We start from the raw sequence: 23,167 nt of genomic DNA on the forward strand, positions 1-23,167 counted from the left end.
GACTGGGCCTGCCTTCAAGGGTACAGCACACAGAAGCTCTGCCAAGGGTTATTGGTTCCAAGTATTGAACCTGTACTCGAGATGAGCCAGTACCTGAGTTCTCAATCTGTAATGCGTCAGGCGGGCAACATTTTGAGGGAAGGTTCCAGCAGTTGTGTACACTCCCACTGACGAACTATTCAAAAATTTAAAAAGAACGGAATTAATTTTAATAAAGCAAGCATTTCAATGCATTTTATTTTCCTTGCATTTCACAATGTTACTTGGACATTGATTGAAGTTTAAATGATTATAAACAACATTATTTTTATCAAGAATGGCTAACCCAATTAGATTATCTGGGCCCTGTCACAAAAGTGGCAAAAAGGATGTTTCGGCTCCCAAATGCACTTTTTGACTTTTATCAGGCAGAAACAACACATGGCCAGCAGGATTAAATGCCCTTGGACACTGAATGTGAACAAAAACAGCACTTCTGTGTAAAGGGGCAGAGTTATTGGGCAGCTTTAATGTACTTGAAGTCCAATACTTCATTTCAAAGTTTGAATTATGCAATGACACATTTGAGAAAATTTCATCAATGTTTTGATATTTACAGAGATCACAATAGTAACAGGCATTGTTTCATTGCACTACCTTACTGCACTAGGACACACATTCCACAGTGTGAAGGACCAATCCCTTAGGAACGAGGTTTCTGCTATGGGAGAACAGATGTAAAAGTAATCCTTGTCCCTAAGGTGCATGGCAAAAGAAACCAAAGGCCTTGGACTATAAAAGTGGATAATAGAGTCTTCTGCCAACATACTCTTTCTTCTTAGTAACAGAATTTCTTTTCACAGGCATTGCATTTCATATATAGATGTATGAAAATATTTGATCATGAATTAACAGGTACATCGTACCACCTTCTGATACAATTTCATTTCAAAGAATGTGGACTACTATCAGTTGAATAATCTAATTTGACAAGAAATTGAAAACATAATAACTAGTATCATTTGCAAAGAAATATTGCATATCAGTAATCTTGGGTACATGTGTGAATAGAACACTGTGTACAAGCACCAGAAAAGCCAGAAGTGGCTTTCATAAATAAGTACACAACTCAATTGTGACAAGGTATTGGAAGGCAGAAATGTTAAAGGATATAGGCAGGAGCTAGGGGATCCAATATCTAGTAATGGTTTGCGGGTGACTAGCGAATGGTGCCAATGTACTGTGAGATAAAAGAGACATCTGAAAACTGAATCTTTTGTCTTTCTACAGCATTCTCCAAGGCAGATCACAGGATTCTCAACACAGATTTCCATTACACCCAACAGCACTTTTTCAAATTTAAGTCATTTGCATTGCACCTTTCCAATTAAGTTCCTTCAACTGCACATTTTCAAACCAGTGCCTTGACAAAGCACCTTTTAATCAATTCCCTTGTTTCCTTCTACCTATAAGGCACATTGCCACATCAGTAGCAACGGTTCATTCGTTTTAACGATCTTTGAATTGTTGGACCCAGTCAGTTTATAACTCTTGTAGTTCTTTCCCCCACTCATCACGATGTAGGAATTCCCAACAAAGTTCATTTTGGACTTTTTCACATCATGACTGGTCGTTCTTTCACGCTTAGTTTCCGTTTCTTTTCCTTTTGCCTGTGGCTCCTCCATGATTTTCATATCATCATCGTCCAATGATTTTATACCCGTGGAAGGCAAACTTGCATACGCTGCCTCCTCAAATCTTCCCTCCTCACTGCTGAAGCTGTATGCCTCCGATTTGGGTCTTCGTCTATTGTTTTCCCGAATGGAACCCGATTTCAGATTAGCAGGTAAAGTATAAGATGATCTGCGCTCACCAGTTACAGATCCTGTCGACTGCCGACGATTAGTTGCAGCAAGTTTTTTTCGATAATTTACCGCTTCCTCCGATTCGGGGTCAAATGTCATGTACAGAGGCTCCTCCTGGCTTTCCACAAAGCTGTGATCCGAGCCAGAGGCAAGAAGCGAGTCGTACACATCTTCCTCTTCGAAAGAGTCTCTCTCACACATGAGTGAGGAATACAACTCATTGATGTCATCAATGTAGTCTCCACTATCGTCCAACTTTGATAGATTCCCAAGTGATTTTGCCTTTACCAAGCCCGGTTCCTCTTCACGAGCACTGGATCTCCGCCTCGGAGGCGACTTGACAAAACTTGGAGAATTCCGTTGCATATTAAAACCCCCGCTTTTACGTTTCGACGCCCTGAAATCGGGCAGTTTGAAGTTCTTTATCTTCCCCTTAACACTTACTTTGGAAGCCGACCTTTCCAAAGCTTCTGCAACCGCGTCATTTTTCACATCCTCCTCCACCACCAATTTCCTCACCTTTGACATTAATAACTTTGATGGTATCAACGGTTTTACAGTCGGGACAAGGAAGCTCACAGGTCCATCATGTCCGTGATATGACACGAGCGGCCGGCCAGTCGTGAGGGGCACTCCTTCAAGTCTTGGCAGTGGAATACAGAGGATTCGTCCGGCACTAGTCCCGATCCAGAGCCAGGACCTACTTCCTGTCATGGCGGTAATTTCAACCTTGACGTCTGCTAGCTGGTTTTCTTCTGGAGGGAACACGCAGACAGGTTCGCTTTCTGAAGAGTAAACAAATGCTTGGGTTAACCTCATAAGTAATGTCTTCAGTCAGTTTCCTTTGTTTACAATGTTTATAATGCAGTGTCAACAATCAGTGCATCAACGAAAGGTCTGCTCATACAAAGAGCCATTCATTTACAAATCTTATTTACTTCTTTTCTGAAAAATTGGAGCCCAAGGGAAAAGGTACAAAGCTCAGTTCACCAAATATATTACAAGCTAATGGAAAACAGCAGGAGCCCAGAGGATGGAGAATGATTTTCTAAATGGATAGATTTATAAACTTTACCATTGGTGGGGCCTGAAATGTACATATTTTGAGAATAAGATCATTTGAAATATGATAGATTGGGAAAGCTTCTGACATACGGTAGAGAAGAAATTCCCTTTTAATATTACCATTGAGACCGACAAATGTATCCCTAATAGAGAGGTGTCCTGAATAGTCTTCAAATTGAATGGAAAGGACCAGTTTGGAAAAACCACCGCCCTAAACAGATCTAGTGGGTATCCTGCTTACAGAGGTGTCCGCTAAGAAAGGTTCTACAAGTACTGTCTTAATTCTAAGGTACTTTGGACAGGATGACAGAAAAAACCGTTGTGTTTTTTTGGCTCATTTCTGTATTGATCTGATCCGATATGAAGTTCTACCAAGTTCACGGTTAGACATACCTGATTTTGACCTTGCAACTGATGAAGCCACATTGATATCCTGGAGATGGTCTAACGTTTCCATGTGGTACAACTGAATCACGGCGATCTTGGAGAAGGAGATGAATAAGCCGACACCTGCACGCACCATGAACTTGATGTGGACGTCATCTTTAGGCTTGCCAATGCTCAACTTGAACACATTCTGGAATAGTGGGAAAATTTTTAGTGGTAGGTTTATGATGAGGATTTTTTACAAAGCAATATGAAACAGAAGCATATAAAGAGACTCTCAAGAACTTACCTCAACTTTAAGAGAGTTTGAATCAAGAATGTGTATCGATTTACCGCAGGCGCACCACACATTGGACTCAACTGCCAGGATGCTCGTTACTGGATGGCTGGCCAAGGGAAGAAACGTGGGCTCAACCGACCTCCAAGAACCATCTGAAAATAGAGTATATGATGCCATGAATTTTTAATCCAACCGATCTACTTGAAGAACAAACATCTGGCAAGTAATTTAACACCCTATTGTGTTTATCATTAGAAACATAGCATGCCATTTCTCCAACAAAAGTCTCCTATCAGCCAGACTGCTAAGTGGTTAAATGAAGACAAAGAGAGAGTAAGAATTCCTCCTTACCCTGGTTTCTCTGGTAGACTGCTACCTCTCCACTCTGTAGGCCAGCAAACACCTTATCATTGGCATAACAAAGTGATAGAACACTGCTACGGGCGGAGAATGACAGTAAAGAGTCCTGGCGATGGCCGTCTTGGAGACGATGTACAAATATCCTGAGAAAAAAAGAAGATTGAAACGTTTAGACAAGAGGCCTGCACACATACAAGGCGTAATTTTAAGAAATTTGTGTAAATTGCAAAATAAACAGGCAAAAACATCTTCAGGTTTACTGTACCTTCCTGTAGAAGTCCCCATCCATACTGTCTCCTTAGCAAACGCCGCATCCTCCGTCTCCGGGCAACCAGGCACAAGTTCCGTGCAGAGAATTTGTCCATCGCAGGCTGTGAAAGACTCGGTCACATGGACCTCCTCCGAACCGAGGGATATCACTGTGACGCTGCTGCTGAAATCTGTGCCGCCGCATAACCAGAGAAATTGGCGGGCGCGGCCATCTTCTCGGTAGGAGGGAAGGAGGAAGGCGACACAACAAGTCACCTGAAATGAGTCATTACACAACTCAGATCTCTATCTTAGCATGATAAAGAGAATGGACCATCACATTCAACAGAGGACTCCACCTTTCACCTTTTGACTATGCAGACTGCAAACATGGAAAGATCATGAAAAAAACCTGTGAAAAAAGGTCTTGTTTGTTCCATGAGACCGAGTTGGACACCTCGAAGCTACATCTGCACCACTGTATTTTCAAACATAGCTCTCTTGATCATAAATGTCTCCCTACCCTGTCATTCTGTTGTGTGATATTGACATGTAATGGATCCATAAAGAGAGGCAGCTGAGTTGACACTCGCTTTGTTTTGCCTTCCTTCTCCATCCAACCTGGGTTGTTCGCATCAGCTAGAAAGTGGAAAGCAGAACCATGACATTTTCTTCTTCATTTTCTGTAACGTCTGCATTGAGATAGTAGTGTACATTACTATGAAGTTTCTACACATGAGAATCATGATGTAATCTCCAGGAGGGTTGTCAAACTACTCTGAGCTAGCTTACTGGCTGGTTGGACACTTTAGTTTACACCAGTTGGGTCTGTGTCCGAATTTAGCGAAACTGGCAGAGCAGCATATCTATGAATTTCTGTTGAGGTAAAAACAAACCCCTGCAGCTGGTTGGTCTATGACATATCTACAGATACCTACATGCTGCCAACTGGGCTGTCCTCAAATCCGCCAGCCAGCTCTGTTTGGCTTCAGGAGTTCCCATTTGTATGTGGAGACGCTCTTTATGACCCGACCTGAAATCACAGCATTATGACAGGAGCAGACGTCAAGAGGAACATGTTTATGTAGTCAGAACACCGAGTGCACCTCATACCAGACGACCCCATCAGCAGGGCACAATGTTGAAGTTTGGATAGCAGCATAGCAAAGGACTATGAAATACTGGTAGTCAGGGCCTTTCTCCTATCACAAATACAAGGTCAGGTTTTTCAAACACCTTTGATGCACAATACAATCTCTGATCTTATTGACAAAGATTTATCTTCTTTGGTTTGCAACAAGCTGTTTAAACGAACTTACTTTGATCTGAAGACCAGCTGTAAGGCTGAACTGTCCATAGTTTTCAAATGATCATCCAACCGCTGGATTTCAACTTGGATTTCTCTTGACATGTCCTGGAGAAGTTCTTCGTTTAGTTTCTGAAATTGATAAATAATAGAAGTTTTTCTTCTTCTGAGGTGAAATCAACAACCAAAGCATGGGGGTGACATATACCATTTGATTGCGAAACCAAAAGAGATGTTGTAATGCTCGGGAAGTCATGGTCCCCCAGGCCTGTCGGGCTGCTTTAGCAGCCACTAGTGGGGTTCATATAAGTTTCATACCACTGTAATGACCCACAGAGTTCAAAGGGTTAACAGATGGAGGTGGAGGATCTCAATAATCTGTTAGGAACATGGATCAAGATCTGTAAGAGTTACAAACGACTCTCAACACTCATGATGATAACAATTTCCATCCACATCTTTACTTGGCCCATGAAAGTACTCGCCTCATATGAACACTTGAGAGATGAGACCAGTGACGACATCTGGCTAATGATAGTGAAATCATGCAGAAGGTTGTCCAACTCGTGGTAGAGTTCATCCGAGCCCTTATCTGGCCGATCTAAAAGTCAGCAAAACAAGTTATTGTGAGAAAACTACATGACACAACATATCCTTGCTGAGTAAAACTAAGGTGACATTTATCCGGTCACACTGCTTTCATCGGGACCGAAACTTGTCCCCCTTGGGTGCGTTTACACATAAGCCATATAGTCACGTGACGTAGCCTCGATTATCCATGCGCCTATTAAAAAACGTCTTCCGGAGTAGCTGGACTCATACACCTGGAGTCAGTGTGTACTTCAGTTGGTCTAATTGTATTTACCCTTCATTACCTCAGAATGGGGTGACACTATGATAAACAGGGTTTTTTCACACAGCATAAGAAAAGATCAGAAAGAAGGGAGACGCAACCTCGTGAACTGAGATAAGAGCAAAATGATTCTTGAAGCTAGTAGTAGAATGTGTATTAAACATGTTTTATAAAGGAAAGGAATAAAGCAAAACATTCTGAAAGTAAAGGGGTTGATCATGATGCAAATTAACCCAAAAGTTTGATTAAATAGAAGGTAGTAAGAACAGTAATGACAGACACAAGACACAAGGCCTACATAACCATGACAAATGAATTTATTTTATAGTCAAAGGCCTTTAATAGAATTCCACTGCAAATTAACCACTTCAGCCAAGATACCATTACAACACCAAGAATAATTTCATTTTGTCAAGATCGGTGAATTTTTCAAGCATGCTTGATAATGGGGTTAGTGTGAAGAAATGTACTGTACCCATAGCCAATATAAATCTTCTGGCTTTTCCTGCAAATGGTACAGATAGATGGACCGAAAAAATTACAGGGACAATCTTCATAACAACATTGGCAAATTCTTAATATGCAACATGCAACAGGTTTACCTTATATACATTCATAAAGACATGTGTAAAGTAAAGACTCCAATAGATTACTTGCAGGACGTATTTTAGATGGCGGGTGGCATCAGAAGTGCAACAGGGCACATCGCTTGTGAGGTTTGAGTGAATAGTCCACTAAATGTCACAAGGGGCGTGGCTCTGTGACGATTTCTGACTCCGTCTGCCACTGAAGATTATCTCTCAGAATCAGTCTAGCTTGCAGAGGCTAATATAAACTTGTAAATAGGCCCTGGACGGCAGCAAGATAACTCATTTAGAACATCAGTTAAGAATTCTGATCACCCAAAATCAATAATCGATCATTAACTTACTGGGTCTGACGGAGCATATGGTGATTCTGCCGAGTTGACCTCTCACGCCGACCTTGGTATCTGGAGTGATGACGGTATCCTTAACGAGAACATTCTTAATCGGCACACTGAGTTTCAGGTGGTATTTCTCAAATCTCCCCATGTCGGTTTCCCTGAACTGTACGCCAGCACAGAGCAGCGTGTCGTTCAGCATCACCAGGTGTCGTGGTTTGGATTTGATCATATTACCATTGTGGTTGTAAACCTGAAACGAATGGCAAAATTATAATAGAAATTTAAACCGATTGAAAAATCTTGAGGTTTTGGTGCACCTAAAAGTGGTTCTATTTCCGGACTATGTAAAATATTGGTGACAATTGCAATCCTCTGAAGAACTGTAGATAACAGTTGGAAAGGCACCTCTTCTGATAATCAATTCGTGTATATTAACCAAGTTCAGTAAACTTGGTAAAATTTGTTTATTTGGGACATTTTTGTCTTACATAGGTCGTAAAACAGAAGGCAAAGCATGTTATTAGTATCATGATACACAACTACTGTTTTTCGAGTCAAGCATAAGATGTTATATGTTCTTTAGCCTCATTTCTATGAGGTCACAGATCAAGCCTATACAGGTCATAGGCTTGATCATTGATCTCATAGACTGGATTTCACAGTATTATATTATATCACTGTATTATATTACATTTTATATTACATACACATCTGCATGACATTAGCTCTCTTTAGCAACTTAAACATTTTTCAAAAAACATTTATTATCCGCCAACAAAAGCTACAGAAAAGCAGGAGATAGTACATATAGTCCACTTTTAACTCTTTCACTGCCCAACACATTTGTGACCTGCTCTACCAAAACTAGGCGCTTGTCGCATCTGAACTTGACAGGTTGATACGGACTTGTTGTTCATTTCCCTATTGTAGACCTTTTGTGAAATGTGACCAAATCAGTTTGTAATAGATTTCACAAAAGGTCTACAATAGGGAAATGAACAACAAGTCCGTATCAACCTGTCGAGTTCAGATGCGACAAGCGCCTAGTTTTGGTAGAGCGAGTCACATTTTGGAATGACTGCAAATTTAAACTTGTTCTTTAAAGAAACATTTTTTTAAATAGTAAAACACGCGGTGTCGTGACAGTACTGTAATCAGAATTCTGTAGCTAAGCAGGGCTCAACGGACTATCATTTGCTTACTAGTTGACACTTTGAGAGTCCTCTGGCAGTGAAAGAGTTCAAAAGGGTTTCAACCAGGAAAATGGCCACACCATCAGAGTAACATAAAACCACAGCAGAATGCAAGTCAAACCAAACCAAAAGGAAAATGAATTGCAAAAATGTCAAACAATCAATCAAATAATCAATTAATCAATTGAATAAACCATCAGTCAATTGAATAATTGATCAATCAATTAAGTAATCAATCGATCAAAATCGCTGATGGGACCACAGCAACAGAAGGGTGAAATGACATTCCCCACTTCTATTTAATACTGACCACTCATTAATCTCTTGTAATAGAATTTCACTCTAAAATAGAATAAGCGTTTGAATTTTTTTGCTAAAGATACGCAAAAACCAAGCTGTAATAATCTAGAAGATGAATTAGAGCACTACAGTCAACTAGAGAAACTGAAAATGTTAGGGTAGAAGATACAACCTGGTAACCTTTACTCTGGAGACGTTTTATCTGAGCGCCAGTGGTGGCCGCAGTAAGGCGCTAGAAAATAATGTGGGTAAAAATGATATAATCTGGGCGGATGAGTTGGTTTTGAATGAGAGACTTAATTGCCAAAAGGTGGCAGCACAGTAGTTATTAGCGGTCCAATCCAAAACAACTAAAAAAACAAATAGAAATATGTCGAAATTTGGTTAGTAAACAATAGCATTGTACAATGTGTACGCCAGGCCTATTGGCAATTGACTGACTTCTTTTAATAAAGATGAGGGTAAGTTTGGAAAATATCCATGTAACATACGATTTCTGACGATTTACATGTAGTCATTCAGTCACCAATAAACGGATATATACCTATTCACACTCTTACCAGGAATTGATAACACTTAGAATGTGGAAGCAGAACTATTATGATAAAATAGTATTTCAATGAGATCCTAAAACTTCTCTTTGGTACTTTGACGATATGCCCTGTATTTCCTTGGGTATCCCTTTGTTCATCTTGATTATATCTCAATTTAGTTAATAATATGATAACAGTCTGAGTTAAGAAACTGTCTGTTTAAAGTAAAGAAGCTTTTGGACATTTTAGGTTCCAATCTCTTAGTCTATCAATTCTGGCTATTACTTAAAAGCAGTTAAAGCTAAAAGAAACATGAAGTTAACATGCAGCGAACTTGAGAGGGAATTTCTTGGCCCCATATACCCTGAGAAGATGAAATAAATGCAATGACCAATGTTAGTTTTGTGCACCACTGACCACAGTTACTGTGTCCTCGAATACCAGAGTCATTCTCATACACATATTCTCATACACATAAGCTCTATCATAAGTGACAGAACTTACTGCGGAGTGGAGCATGAAGAAGGACCGAACCACTGTCTTTACATGAAATTATTCCACTTAGTATTTTATCACCTGGTTATTTTCCAAAGTACTCAATTCGTCAAGTTAATCATTGTATTTATTGTATTTGTGGATTCGAGATTACCCCTCAAGATACATTCTCAAATCTAAAAGCTGCAAAGTAACATATACACAGAGCATTAAACAATGTCAATATGACTTTCAATCAGTCGGGACAAACATCTTCAAATTGGACATTCTGCACGACAACTGACTATAACTTACACGATAAGCCTCGCAAAGACCTGAAAGTCATAAACTGTAGTTAGAAAATAGAAGGGTAGATTTCATCAAAGCTTCCTAACAATTCTGCCAGGGGCGCAAATACTCATATCTCTTCAAGGCTCATTAATAGTAGGTCAACAAATCAAAACTAATCACCCCTGCAAAATCTGCTCTATTATTATAATCGTCTTATGATGATGATGATGATGATGATAATGCTAACAAATATGGTACGGAGATGATGACGACAGGACTAAAATTGGGTTGCCAGGGTGGTGTAGTGGCTTGGGTTTCTGATGAGCGGTCTTGAGATCCCTGGTTCAAGCCCCACTGCGGGCGTGAGACCCTTACGCCGACGTTTCTTAACTCATTAAGAAGAAAATTTCACCTACCGATTCCACAACATCATCCTCTCGTATCAAGTGCGGTTCTGCATCGGAGGTTTTCTGGACCAGTTTGACATTCAGGTTGCTGAAGACCAGTTTGGCTGCATGGCACTGTTCACTGTCACGCTTCCTATCGTTAAGTTTGTGCGCTAAGTTCTCTAGTTCGGTCAGGGCGAGTTGAAGGGCCAGGCGGTCATGGTGGTCCTTGCTGGTGTGCTTCAGTAGATCCTAGGAGAGTATAAGGTATTGGCTTTCAGATTGCTAGTTTGTCCATTCTATGTCCATTTGCCACTGCGAACACTGCCGTCAGGCCTCGTATAAAGTGGAAATTTTTGTAATGGATGAATAGCTACAAATGTACACAACCTGGTCATGATGCACTACTTTCAGTGAATTTGTGTTTTTTACCAGGAGAAGCATGGCTCTACTTATGACGAAAGTTGAAGTAAAACTCCAATCCATTTCCTAGTAGTGGCTGACGAGGACCGTAAAAACAAATTTCATTGGCCTCAAGTTGAAGTAAACAAATTTCCTACCTGTAACAATAGAATGAACTGTGGGAAGCGCTGGACTGGTTTAACCATCAAACCAAATATGGACAGCTTGTCAGCGCTTGACGTCTGCTTTTGCTGAAAGAAACAAAACATTGAAATCATGACTTAGCTATGGGAACTTAAATTACTAAACGAAACGGTATAGACAAAACCAAAGTTGCCAGATCTAGCTACAATCAGCGCAAATCTGGTTATTTTCTACAAACAGATCCTCCATCTTGTCGTCGCATTGCCAAGCGGTTACATCACCTTTTAATGTCGCATTGAGATGCAACAATTGCGGCCAATACTCAAAGGCAAATCGGAGCTAGCACAGCGTCCTGGATGTGCGCAAGATATGCCAGCTTGGCATTTGTTTGATTAAGTGTGATAAAATGTTTTAGAAAGTGCAACTAATACTTTGAAAACAGGACTTTTTTTGATACATGGAGTGAATTTCATCAGTGAATATATGACATGACAAAAGAAATAGAGAGACTTACAAGAATAAATAAAGTCTTTTAGACCATTCTAAAACACCTCAGTTACAATGTTTCATTTCTATAATCGATTATGCATCAGCCTCGTTCTGACCACAGAGGTACGGGCGAGACAACCAGAACCTCTTGGGTTGGCATGAAATGTATCCAAAGCCGATTTTCATTGGATTATGCCTAAAATATATCAAGTTTGAGGTGTTTTAGAATAGAAATTGATACCTCACTGTTGTATTAGTTGTCTCACCAAACACCAGGTGGAGCTGTCATTTCGCTAATAACCTCGAATGCCACCTTGGTTTGGGCCCAAATTGGTGAGACGACAAACACATTCAGTTCTGTATCAAATCCTTTTAAGAAGTGACAAGATACAGAGACTATAACTCCTACCTCTTCTTTGAGCTCTTGAGAAACCTAAGTTAGACAGAATTCCATTTTCAAGTATACATCTTCTTAATTCAAATAAAGAATTCTTAGACCAGCAGCTGAATTCAGCGAAAACCTTTGAACGGATTGTGACATAAACATGTGACACCATTGCAGGGACATCAACATTCTCCCCAAAAGTCAAAATTATGAACCCCTATCATGACTATCCTAACTTCTCAACCTTCCAACGAACACAGCCTGACAATAAATGTACAATTTACTTCTAATTCTTGGTGTAATGGTATTTTTTCTGAGGTTTTCGAGGGGCTTGATAATTATAAGTACCCGCATGAATTCTGCAAAAGCTGGTTTCTGCTTGGCACAGTACTTAGCCAGATCCATTGCAACAGAGAAGTTGTTGACAAAGTCACTGTAGACATCTAGAACCATGGACTTGGAGAACTGAAATGGTAAATGAATATTGAAATAACAAGAGATGACTTAGTTTTCATTATCTTCAGAAAGAGAAAACTTCAAGTGCGCCGTAAGCCAAATCCCAAAACCTGACCTTTTGTGTGAAAATTTCAGGGGCAGAGTAAAAAGCCTTTATCATAATGAATTATGTAGTCACATTACAAAAGAAATTGTACATTTGTACGCAGTAGACTTACTGATGCAGTGAAACAGTCTCCAATCTTCTGCTCCTTGTCCCAATTCACCACCCGACCAGACAGCGCTATTTGGAACATTGTGTGACACTGCAAAATCTGCTTGACTTTGTAAAATATTGTACGAACTTTGACCCGGCTTATGATTGGTGGACTAGATTCCAATAGCGGCACTTGGTATTCCTGGAAAAGAGATTTGATGAACATTTATCATGTCACTCCATTTTTCTTCTAAACTATTTAGGAAGCGTAAATGTAGCTGGATGATGTTGTTACAGTAATACATCACCAGGTCAGATTTCCCACTCAAAAACTGAAAATAGCAAGTAAGTTGCACTTTTTTATTCCCAATCAAAGCAAGATACCACAGATTCATCAAATCACAAACTGACATTGACAAGTTTGCTTGTATCAAGTATAGTCTTTTTCATAGATTAGATAAATCTGTACTTGCTTGTACATGTATGGCAGGTCAGTACTGATGTACACAGGGTGTCGCAAACTAAAATGCTTTGTGTAAGTAGCATTCTTACCTTTACCAGCCGATGCAAAGACGCAACATACGAGTTCTCACTATCGATGATGCAACCGACAATGTGACGTCTCTTGGTTTCTTCTGGCGTGAGATTGTCTGGGCACGGCGGTAGGGTGGGCGGGGGATGTTTCTTCTCGTTCACGTTGAACTCTATATACATTTCATCATCATCGGATTCAGGCTCATCTCGGATTTGTCGGATTGTCTGACGGATTCGCACAAGCATACCAGATCCCTAAAATAGAAAACATCATAAGGTAAGATGGTACAATTCTAGTCCCGGTACAATTATAGCCTCAGCGTGCACTCATGTGTGCTACCAGCTCTTCTCAACACTGTAGGGGCTATAATTGTAGTTTGGCTTTCTTTGACAGCAAAAGTTTCTTCCAGGTTGCCTGGTTTCCTCCTACAGTCGATCACCCAAATCTATTGTCTAAGGAGCCAATAATGTGCCAAGCTAGCTCACGTGTTCTCAACTATAAGGTAACACATCTAATGAAAAGTAAAAAGACATAGTGTTTCTTCCAATTTAAATGAAAACAGAATTGTGCAGCACCAGCGCTGCCCTTTTTCTTGATTCACCCTGTCCTAACATGCGCTGATTTTCAAAACCCCTGCCCTTCCCAAGTCCTGGAAGAAACCCGAAGATAAACTTCCTTACGGCCGATCCTGCACTACTTCTTCTTCTTTCCTTTTTGTCGACTTTCAAGGTGGCCTCTTTTTCCTCCTCATCAGAGAACGAGTCGAATTCAGTCGATCCCCACGTGTAGTCCTGATCGGAGTCAGAGTCGTGATATTCGATGACGGGGTCATAGGAGTCCTTCTCGGCTGTCATGCCTGCGAACAAGACTTCAGGTACAGAGAAGTTTAGTATTAGGCTGGTAAGCGAGAGGTAATAAGCTTTAGCAGTTTGACAGAAGGTACAGTAGAACCTTTTTATTGAGGACACCGTTGGGGCCCGACAAGTTCTGTCCTTGATAGAGAGGAGTATCGATTAGAGAGGTCAAATTGAATGGAAACCAATTGGGGTCCAAAACATATGTCCTTAATAGTGAGGGTGACCTTGATAGAGAGGTGTGGGCGAGGAGTTGTAATCACTGGCCCCTGGTACTCACTTTCAAAATTTCATGGTCAATTTCAAAGATTTTTTGATCCACGCCTGAAATACCTACTTGATGGGTCTTGATAAATTGGCTCATCGTCTCCATAATCGATCTTTGAAGGTCGGACAAGGTCAGTGATCTCTGCTGGGGGTGCGTCACGAACTCGATTAGCATCATCATACAGAACATACGCAGGTGACTCTCCTGTTGGTTTGACTAGTTGTTCTGTAAAATAAACAAAATGTTTGTCATGGTGATATTGTTTCGAACGCAAGAGTCACTTTAGCGAAAAAATCAGAAGTGTTGGCAATTACTCTGAGTGGGCTAGCAACTGACACGGGTTCAGATGAAATTTGGTTTAGACCAAGGATTTCAAAGGGTTCAATCTCTGTAAGTCACTGTAGACCAGACATTTTGGGGCAAGGGCAAGAGACCTGGACTGAGCTGTTTAAAACAGCACTCCAAGAGGACTCTCAGTGTTGAATTTATCATGACCAAACCCCACCAAGTCTACTAAGATATCGCCATAGAAAAAAATACCAAGTTAGTGACTGTGACACCTTAACTGCTTTGAACAACTGGACCCTCACTGAGCTACACTTTGATTAGATCAAGAATAAATGAAGACTTGGCTTTACTTGTTCTTGATAAGATGTGTCCGTATTGGATAAAAAACACGTCCAAAACTATCACTGTCTCTGCGTTCGATGCAAATGTGATTACTTCCTGGACTAATTGTATGATATCAACTTCTCAGAGCATTCATGCAGCGGTAGTGTCCAACGAAATGATGTTAGTTCCATGCAACCTTACCATAACATAGTCTAGTAATTAGAATCCTGCATCATATTGCAATGAGTCAAAAACCGGTTCCCTAATCCAAGCAAACCTCTTTCAAATCATTTTTTAAAGTCCCAAATCCAATATATCATCCACCATGGCTTAAACATGTAAAATAGTACACCAAACGTGTCAATCATCAACAAACAAGACAAGTATACATACAGAAAATCATGATCTCTGACTAATTAGGTTAGGTACGTATCACTTGACATTACTGATCGTCCCAGATTACAACTTATCAAAATGTCAATACCACATCTCAACCAATCATATGATGGACAGCCGAAAAGATTTGTACGAAAGATTACCAGAAATGAAAGTCTCAGATTTCAGTGATTTCCTTAGAGGAAACGAAAGTGACTTCCTCCGATTTTCGGAACAGAAACGAAACCAGTGTCTCGTCACTTTTAAAACTGACATAAACAAGGTGCTAGTTTTAAGAATCAAAATTGACGATCCAGAGGCCATTTTCGTCATGAGAAAGGGACAAAAATTTGATGCAGTCGTGGCTCAGTTGTGTGCTGTTAAAGGTTGACTCCTATATTTGATTTTGATACCTATAAAGCTTGCACCAACTGCAGACACCTACCACTAGACCGTCTCTCATTCAGAAAGTTAACACTGATATACTCCTCTTGAGCCTTTTCGATGGTCTCCTCAAGGGCCTTGCCAACTTTTCGAATATGATCCAAAAATCGTGAATAAGTCGCATTCCGATGCATGGTACCACCGCGAGGCAAGTCAGGTTCTTCATTTTCATCGATAGTTGGCGGGATGTCGTAGATTGCGGAGGCGTCGCCCACCTGGTGCCTGTTTTTCGTTTCTTTTTCTCCGATTGATGGGATGTTATCATAGATAGGCTCCATTTTCGAACTTATCACTGATTTTGATTTCGATCATTCACAACTAATTTCACAATTTTCACAAAGTAAGTACTATGTACACATTGTGACACACTGACTTGTAATCCTGGGAAATTCACTTAACTGCAATGTACATTTCCTTGGTAATGGGTAATAGTGTTGACTTTAAACTTAATGAGATGCAGTTAGGGACAGCATAGTTACACTTTATCCACAAAAGTACTCTCCAAATGAATAATAGGGATCACAACCTTGATCAACCTTGCATGTCACAGCATCAAATCCCAACAAATGGCATTAAAAATCCTCTGGAATTGGGACGAGATTCATGGACATCTCCAATATTCCATATAGTTGTGGAACATTCTAAGCACATCAGTGTACCAAAACCAGTCTGTGCCAGTAGCACCTCACGAGAACAACCCAAAATCCTGATGAAATGTCAACACTTCCATGTACACTGTACCACACAAAGAAGAAACAGTTCCGAAAACCTGTAGCAAATATTCCATTTGGAGAAACCTCAGCCTAGTTAGCCAGAGCTTTGTATGTATTGCCTGTACATGTCGTGTACATAACATAAAGACGAATCAGGCAAATTCCACCTGAGATCTATCGCCAAATTTTTGTCAACTCAAGTTTGACAGATACTTGCAGACCTTACGTCTTTCCTAAAACACACAGAGTATTGCAAAAGGGAGGATTTTTAAGATGAAACAGACTGCAGGGACCCTCTTGAACAATCCACTCGTTACCACCTGGCATGGCGGAATACATGGGTTATAGGTAATTTTAATTAGTCTCCCAGTAGGAACGAATAACGGAATAACAGTTGTGAAATATCGGGTCTGAAAGTTTGAGTAATTTGAGCACCTCTCGCCTTCCTACTTGATCATTGATTACCAATGTATTTGTACGTAAAACAATCGGGTGAAGGCATGAAAATGAGAGATGCCTGGTGGCGAAGCTGAGCTAAAAGACGTCTGCTCTGGTGAAGACCTGTCAAAAAGGTCAAAAAGGACAAAAAGTACAGAGAGATGAACTCTTCTATCGTTTTTGCGGTCCGAGGAATTGAGCAAATGATAGAGGAGGTATTTTCAGGTGAGTATAGAGGAGAAAACACCAAGCTCATTAGTCAACTCACCTTTTGAGTAATATGTATGGTATGGCGACAGAGGCGAATGATCTCCATTTCTCTTAACATCACTCTCGAGGGTGTAGACTGACGGCACACCATCTTGCGGCATACTCTGACGCCTCTGGAGTGCGTCATGCAACTGGTTCATAAATTGCGGCCCATCAGTCATCCCTGGTGCCGGTGAGACCGAACCATCATAAGAGTCAACATCCGACCGCTGGGCATACCCAACAGACGAAAATGACACCGTTCCGTAAATCCCACTACTTGGTTGACCCTGCCCAAGACTCATTCGCCTAAACTGGTCAGACTCTTCAAAATTGTCGACCATGTCTTTCACATTTGATGGCCGTCTACCAAAAGGTTCATGTCCGTTGGCACCGCCAGTGTCATCTAGGCCAGCATTGAGCAAAGTATCATCATATAAATCGTCCTGGTCGCCTGATTCTGTCGATTCTATTGATACAATCGAACTATCATAATCAGACGTCATGTCTTTCCTCCATCCTTGCCAACTGTACTGATCATCAGACGGTTTGCTCATGCCAGCATTCTGACCCTGTCCCCAGCCATTTCTTTGCTTGGCTCCTCCATTTAGAGAGTTCCCATACACGAAATCAGTGCCGCCTGTTTCAATGGAAGCCTCGGGTATGGTTGGAAGGTCTTCTTCTTCCGCGATGGGAAGTTCATGGGATTTTCGGCGGATGATTTGTGGCCTACCCTGGAGTGAAAAGATAAAAGACATCATTGTAAGAGTAAGATCAACATGCAAATGTGTTATGTTTACAACTCCTTTAAGAATCTTTTGACAAAGGTTCCGGTAAATCGTTTGAGGCCTGTCACTGGTATACTTATTTCAATCACCACAGCGCTGACTATGTGAGTAGCCCCAAATCTGACAATTTAATCACAACTGATTGCAGACAAGCAGGATTGATGGAAAATTGAAGTGTGCATTTATTTATCCAGACAGCTATAATTACACGTGGCTGATTACAAATGAATCATTATTTCATACGTAAATTGCATGATCTATATTGATAGAAACCTCTACAAATTGGAAAAAAAGGATTTTCCATATTCATTGACATCGATATCAATCATGACAATGATAGCATGTATGTTCTAAATTGACCTCGACACAGAAATCAAACTTGACAAGCCTGATGCAGTGCCTCAGAAGGTCAGGCAAGGATTTACAGAAAGGCAAGTAAGTTGTCTCCAAATTGGGCAACAAACCCTCAAAAGAGGAGATAGGTAGGGGAGTTTCACGGAGATAGCTACAAAATAATGCGCTCTACCTCAATTAATTTTAATGATTTTCACCTGGTTTTAGAACATAGACAGAGCAATTTAGGAAATTATCACTGAAATCAACAAGAACTTGACCAGATAAACGCTTGCATGAAAAGATATTGCATCTTTAATAGTTTTCATCATCCACACAACAGACATTGACAGACAAATATACGCATTTTTCGACAATGTGTCCATCGTGAGCTTTAGAGACCCATAAAAGAGGGGAATTAGGTTACAACGTCCTTCAGGATAAATTAGTTGCCGCCAAATTGTCAAATTATAATTTTTCGTCAAATGATGCTCTCGTCTTCAATCAGAATCATATTTCCAGAGAAATAATTACAAATTAAAATAACCATGGATTTTAAGCTCTGTGTTCTAACGACTAATGTTACTGATGGCATTCTAAACAACAAGTTCCAGTAACAGCATTATCATTGTTACAGTGCTTGTAGGTTAAATATTAGTCAAGTAAAAATCATTCACAAAAATAGTTAGATGAGCAAATTGCTGCTGAAACATTAAGACATTTTTCCAAATGATTTCCATGTTCCATGAGAATTAACACAGTAACAATTTATACTGGATAAAGATGATCCAAAGGGCTGAGGTCATGCAGTGGAAACATCAGCACCTGTCACCTGAGGTCTCGGGTTAGATTCCCGGGCGGTATACATCAATGTGATCGAGAGGTCAACTTTTTTTGACCGCATAGGTTTCCTCCTCCTAAAGCGCCAAATTTATCAATAGACCTAATATTGTCCAAGTTGTTGCTCGGTGAGCTCTCAATTCAATGGATACTTCAATGACAGAAATGATACGGAGGAAGAGATTTCATAGACTCAATGACAACAAGCTGAACATCAGGATGGTTGTCAAAATATTACATATGTGGGTTGGAACTTGTTATAAAGGAACTACAGGTACAGGGACTAAAGGTATTCTAATCTATTTGCTGATTGAAAACATTAAGTAGAGTGCTACCAGTACACCGTTTGGAGCTAACATTGTTGTGGGTAAGGGCAAAGTCTGTGCCAAGAACACAGCGTGAGCACATTCATCCACTAATAGTGCTCCCCTGCTGCTATTCATACACTTATAGGGGTCAGGCCGCGTAACCATCGAAATCAAGTTCAATCACATAGACCTACTGTGCAGATGATCACCGGTTGAGGGACATCTATACAAAAGACCTATCTTATGTATAATTAGGGGAACGAGTTTAGAATCCCCGATCACACCCCAAAAAAAGGTCATCGGTTGACTAACCAAGCACCACCGTTCAATGGATTTATAGTTGAATGCGATCAAACTACGTCATTTCCGATCGGGGATTCTAAAGTTTAGCCTAATTAGGTCCTATGTATTACAGACGCGCCTCAGCCAACTAAATGGTGTCGACACTGTATCTATGGATCCACAACCACCAAGAACTACTCACTAGATCATGTTTGGTGGGAAGGGTAATTCTACTGTCTAAAATTCCAGCCATACGACTTTACAATACCTTATTGACCGTGGCATAGAGATATTGACCGGCCATGGTCGTATATCGTCTTCTAACAGAATTTTAAAGCCTGTTCATGAAAATGGAAACAGTGACAGTTTGTCTGCATACAAATCACATGCTTTACATCAATAGACCTGGGTTAGTTCATATCTGATAAATTGTCCATTATATGGTGACCAGCAGCTTAGAAAGCACATTGATATATGACCCAGAGTTCATGATAGACATAACAGACAACAGATCATACAAAAGGTGACAATTAGTCATATCAGGGATTACATAAGAAAAGATATCCAAAATTAAAAGGTATAAATTTTTAACTCAAACATCAGGCGATGGAGCCTGAGACAGTCAAGAAAAGTGACATGAAATGTAACGAGAAAATAATTAGCAACAAGGCTTACTGATAATGGCAAAGGGAAAGGATTCTCTCAAAACTTTGGAATAAGTCCAGTAGCTTAAGTCAAACTTCCTCATTTCGAAACAATTGAGAATTACATAAGCAATTTCAACATACATGATAATCAAATACAGGGTGTTCATGAAAAAACATACTGATTAAGAAAGGGTTGAAAACCTCATTACGTTCACAAGCGGATGGGAAATTGGATGCTGTCAAGACAACAACAGGATATGAGATCGGAATCAAGATGCTTAGGCGTACTTTATACCAGCAGTTGAGTAGATGTCGTATTCATCTGGCCTAACACCTCATAGAATAGGTCTGATCTGGTAGATAGTGCTGCCAACAGCAGATCTGCAGGTATAGGCAAGTTGAATACTGCCTTCAATCAACTGCGGATCACACATAAAGAGAAGAAGATGATATTTGCATGAGGATACTGCAGAGCCTATGCACATTTTTATGAGTTTGAAATTAAGGTGCTGTCAGGACATATGATTGAGATGCATAATGGAAGTTGGAATCGGGAAAGGATGCTGTCAAAACATTGGAATGGATGAGTTGCATGTGCAATTTAACTAGGATGCTTTTGAGATGATCACTGCATGGTATGGAAATCAAGCTGCTGTCAAAGATAAATGGGATTGGGATCCATATAGATACTGTCAAATGTACAAGGGTAGGAATCGGGATGCTATGTGATGTTAGGAAATTGATGCAGATTCATAGTAAACAACACATACCCTTGGGAATGCCTCAGAGTTAGTAGCTGGGTTACAGTACCACGTTGCCATTTATTGATAACACTGCAACCTTTGAAAACAACCAATAAAATACAAAACATAAATCCAAAAATAACAGTCACATTGATTCACTGAAGGTTAGTTCTGAAGTATTCTTCTCTCCAAAAACCGTTGGTACCGTTTATTGCTATCTGTACATATTTATGAAATCTTGGTGCAGGTACCACAAGAGATACAAAGATGGAGGTGGTAAGAATCAAAATGTAGCTGATAACCTAAGCTATGAACATGTTGATAACTCAATACGACCCAAATGCAACTTACAACTACCCATTTTGGTGTGATGGGTCACATTGTCAACACCGCTATCGATCATTACCTACCTATTGGACCCCACTATTTCCTACCTAATCCCACAATTTCATCCGACAATCCAAAATGTTATAGACACTCACCCCTCACAAATATTAATTGGATATCCCAGCTCTGTGATACTAAAATGATGCAAATTAACAGTGAAATTATGAGAACAATATTTAGCCTTTTCAACTCTAATATTTATACCACAAGAAGCTAAGGCCTCATGTTTGAAATATTTGCTGTACAGACATGGAATCATCAATTCACAAACTCATGAAGAAGGGCCAGGAGAAATGAAACAAAATGGAGACAAGTTAGATCTAATGCAAGGATAGTCCTGTACTTATTGTTGGGAAACGATGTCTTTTTTTCTAAAGAATAACAGCTAATGAAAGTCTAGCATGTTTCAGCTAAAACTATAAAGGACTAATCACCGGTGCACAAAAAGTTAAAAACATTTGGCCTGAACTACATACGGGATATAATTATATAATTTCCTGACCTGTGTACTTATGGATGTACCCAACAAGGAACCAGGCTATGGTACTTGCCAGTAACTAGGAAATCTAAATTGACATTCTTTTAATATGACAAACTACATATTGCTGTACATTATGCTTGGGATCAGTACGCAATATATAATACATTGTGAACAGACCAATCAGGCTGAACACAGATCCATTAATAAGTGGTTTCAGCACAAGGATACAGAAGGAAAAGTATGTCCATTTAAGGGATTTTCATAGAATTTTCCAGGAAATATTTGCTATGACCCACTTTTTCCTCAGAAGAAAAATTCTATGGAGATCTCTCATGATATAGGCCTATCTATCATGTTATTGCTTACATAATCATAACTACCTCGGAACAAATACTTCAATATGGAACAAGCAGAAACAGATAGATTGCATTGGCAATATTGGTTTGCTGTGCCAACAGACATATGGCCGTGGTCAGGGGTCCGAGTCATTTCACTTTCAGTTTCAACAAAAGCATGCTCATCTTATCGCAATGAATGGCCATGATATGGCCATGGGCCTGGGCCCAGAGCTAGTGGAGAAGTTTGAAATGTCCGGCAGATAGAAACAAAGGATTCTACTATGGCTATGCCCTTTAATTTCTGAGCTATTACTGGTCATGGCCTCTATAGAACCAAATATCACAAACCCTCAGAATATGATAGGACCGGACACTTTTTAGGGGGATATGTTTTACTTCCACACCTCCGACTCTGTGTACTCACTACTAGTACTACATGTACTATACTGTTCACAGACCACTGAATCAATGTAAGGGGTCAAATCGTTGTAAAAAGGGTTCAGGTAGAAGAGAGAGCAAGAAATCCAAGATGGAGCAAGAAATCCAAAGAAGTGGTCCAAAAGAGACCGACCTCTGGCTCTGCGGATTCCTTCTCTTTATTCTTCCTTACCTATCAATCATGGACATTTTACAATCTTTGAACCCCTTACAAGTTACTGACCCTCGATTCAGTGGCCTGTGGTACTGTTAGTGTTGTGCTGTTAGTGCACTTATCGTGCTTAAAATACTATACATGCTATAGACCGTCTAGTATAAGAAAGTATGAAAGTAGGCCTAGTTTCTGCCTTTTTGTTTCAAAGGATATCATCAATAGGGTCTTAACCTCCCATAGGGGTATAGGTCGAGTATTGTAAGGCATGGCAACAGTTCTTCTCACAACTCACCAAATGTTTCAACACTTTCAGCCACTCTCGGGGATCTGGATTTACTTTGAAATAGTTTTTTTTTAGATTTTTAGATTTTTCTCTCAACCAAGTCAACAAATGCCATCGCCATTTTGGCCAAGAAAGTCAC

General features: G+C 40.1%; 1 protein-coding gene across 8 annotated transcripts; it reads right to left on the bottom strand.

Annotated features, from left to right (window-relative positions):
* Window positions 1-202: 202 nt before the first annotated feature.
* On the bottom strand, window positions 203-23,148 carry LOC135496585 (rho guanine nucleotide exchange factor 10-like). Of its 8 annotated transcripts, none has more exons than XM_064785950.1 (22): window positions 23,038-23,139; window positions 20,975-21,044; window positions 17,026-17,740; window positions 14,245-14,400; window positions 13,734-13,909; window positions 13,071-13,307; window positions 12,541-12,720; window positions 12,215-12,331; window positions 11,007-11,099; window positions 10,477-10,698; window positions 8,935-8,994; window positions 7,276-7,519; window positions 5,977-6,092; window positions 5,505-5,623; window positions 5,124-5,218; window positions 4,709-4,824; window positions 4,202-4,461; window positions 3,928-4,079; window positions 3,586-3,728; window positions 3,303-3,486; window positions 2,920-2,931; window positions 203-2,629 (listed from the first exon to the last, which is right to left on the bottom strand). In XM_064785950.1, the coding sequence occupies exons 2-22, from the start codon at window positions 21,023-21,025 to the stop codon at window positions 1,446-1,448; spliced, it is 4,632 nt and encodes a 1,543-aa protein (XP_064642020.1). In that variant the 5' UTR covers window positions 21,026-21,044; window positions 23,038-23,139; the 3' UTR covers window positions 203-1,445. The 8 variants fall into 8 exon arrangements, with proteins under 8 accessions (XP_064642020.1, XP_064642019.1, XP_064642022.1 ...); XM_064785949.1 differs by having other exon boundaries at window positions 13,734-13,921; XM_064785952.1 differs by lacking the exon at window positions 20,975-21,044 and adding an exon at window positions 19,826-19,895 and having other exon boundaries at window positions 13,734-13,921; window positions 23,038-23,120.
* Window positions 23,149-23,167: the final 19 nt, after the last annotated feature.

This window comes from Lineus longissimus, chromosome 12, assembly GCF_910592395.1.
Source record: "Lineus longissimus chromosome 12, tnLinLong1.2, whole genome shotgun sequence".
In the NCBI taxonomy this organism is placed as follows: domain Eukaryota; kingdom Metazoa; phylum Nemertea; class Pilidiophora; order Heteronemertea; family Lineidae; genus Lineus; species Lineus longissimus.

Bases quoted from the DNA above. Each gene is read 5' to 3' on its own strand.
- LOC135496585 (XM_064785949.1), bottom strand. From the start codon at position 21,025: ATGGCAACGTGGTACTGTAACCCAGCTACTAACTCTGAGGCATTCCCA. The intron at 13,308-13,733 runs GTAAGGAAGTTT...TTTCTATTTTAG, and splicing joins GAAGTAGTGCAGGATCGGCC to GGATCTGGTATGCTTGTGCG. The intron at 10,699-11,006 runs GTAGGAAATTTG...ATACTCTCCTAG, and splicing joins AGTTCATTCTATTGTTACAG to GATCTACTGAAGCACACCAG.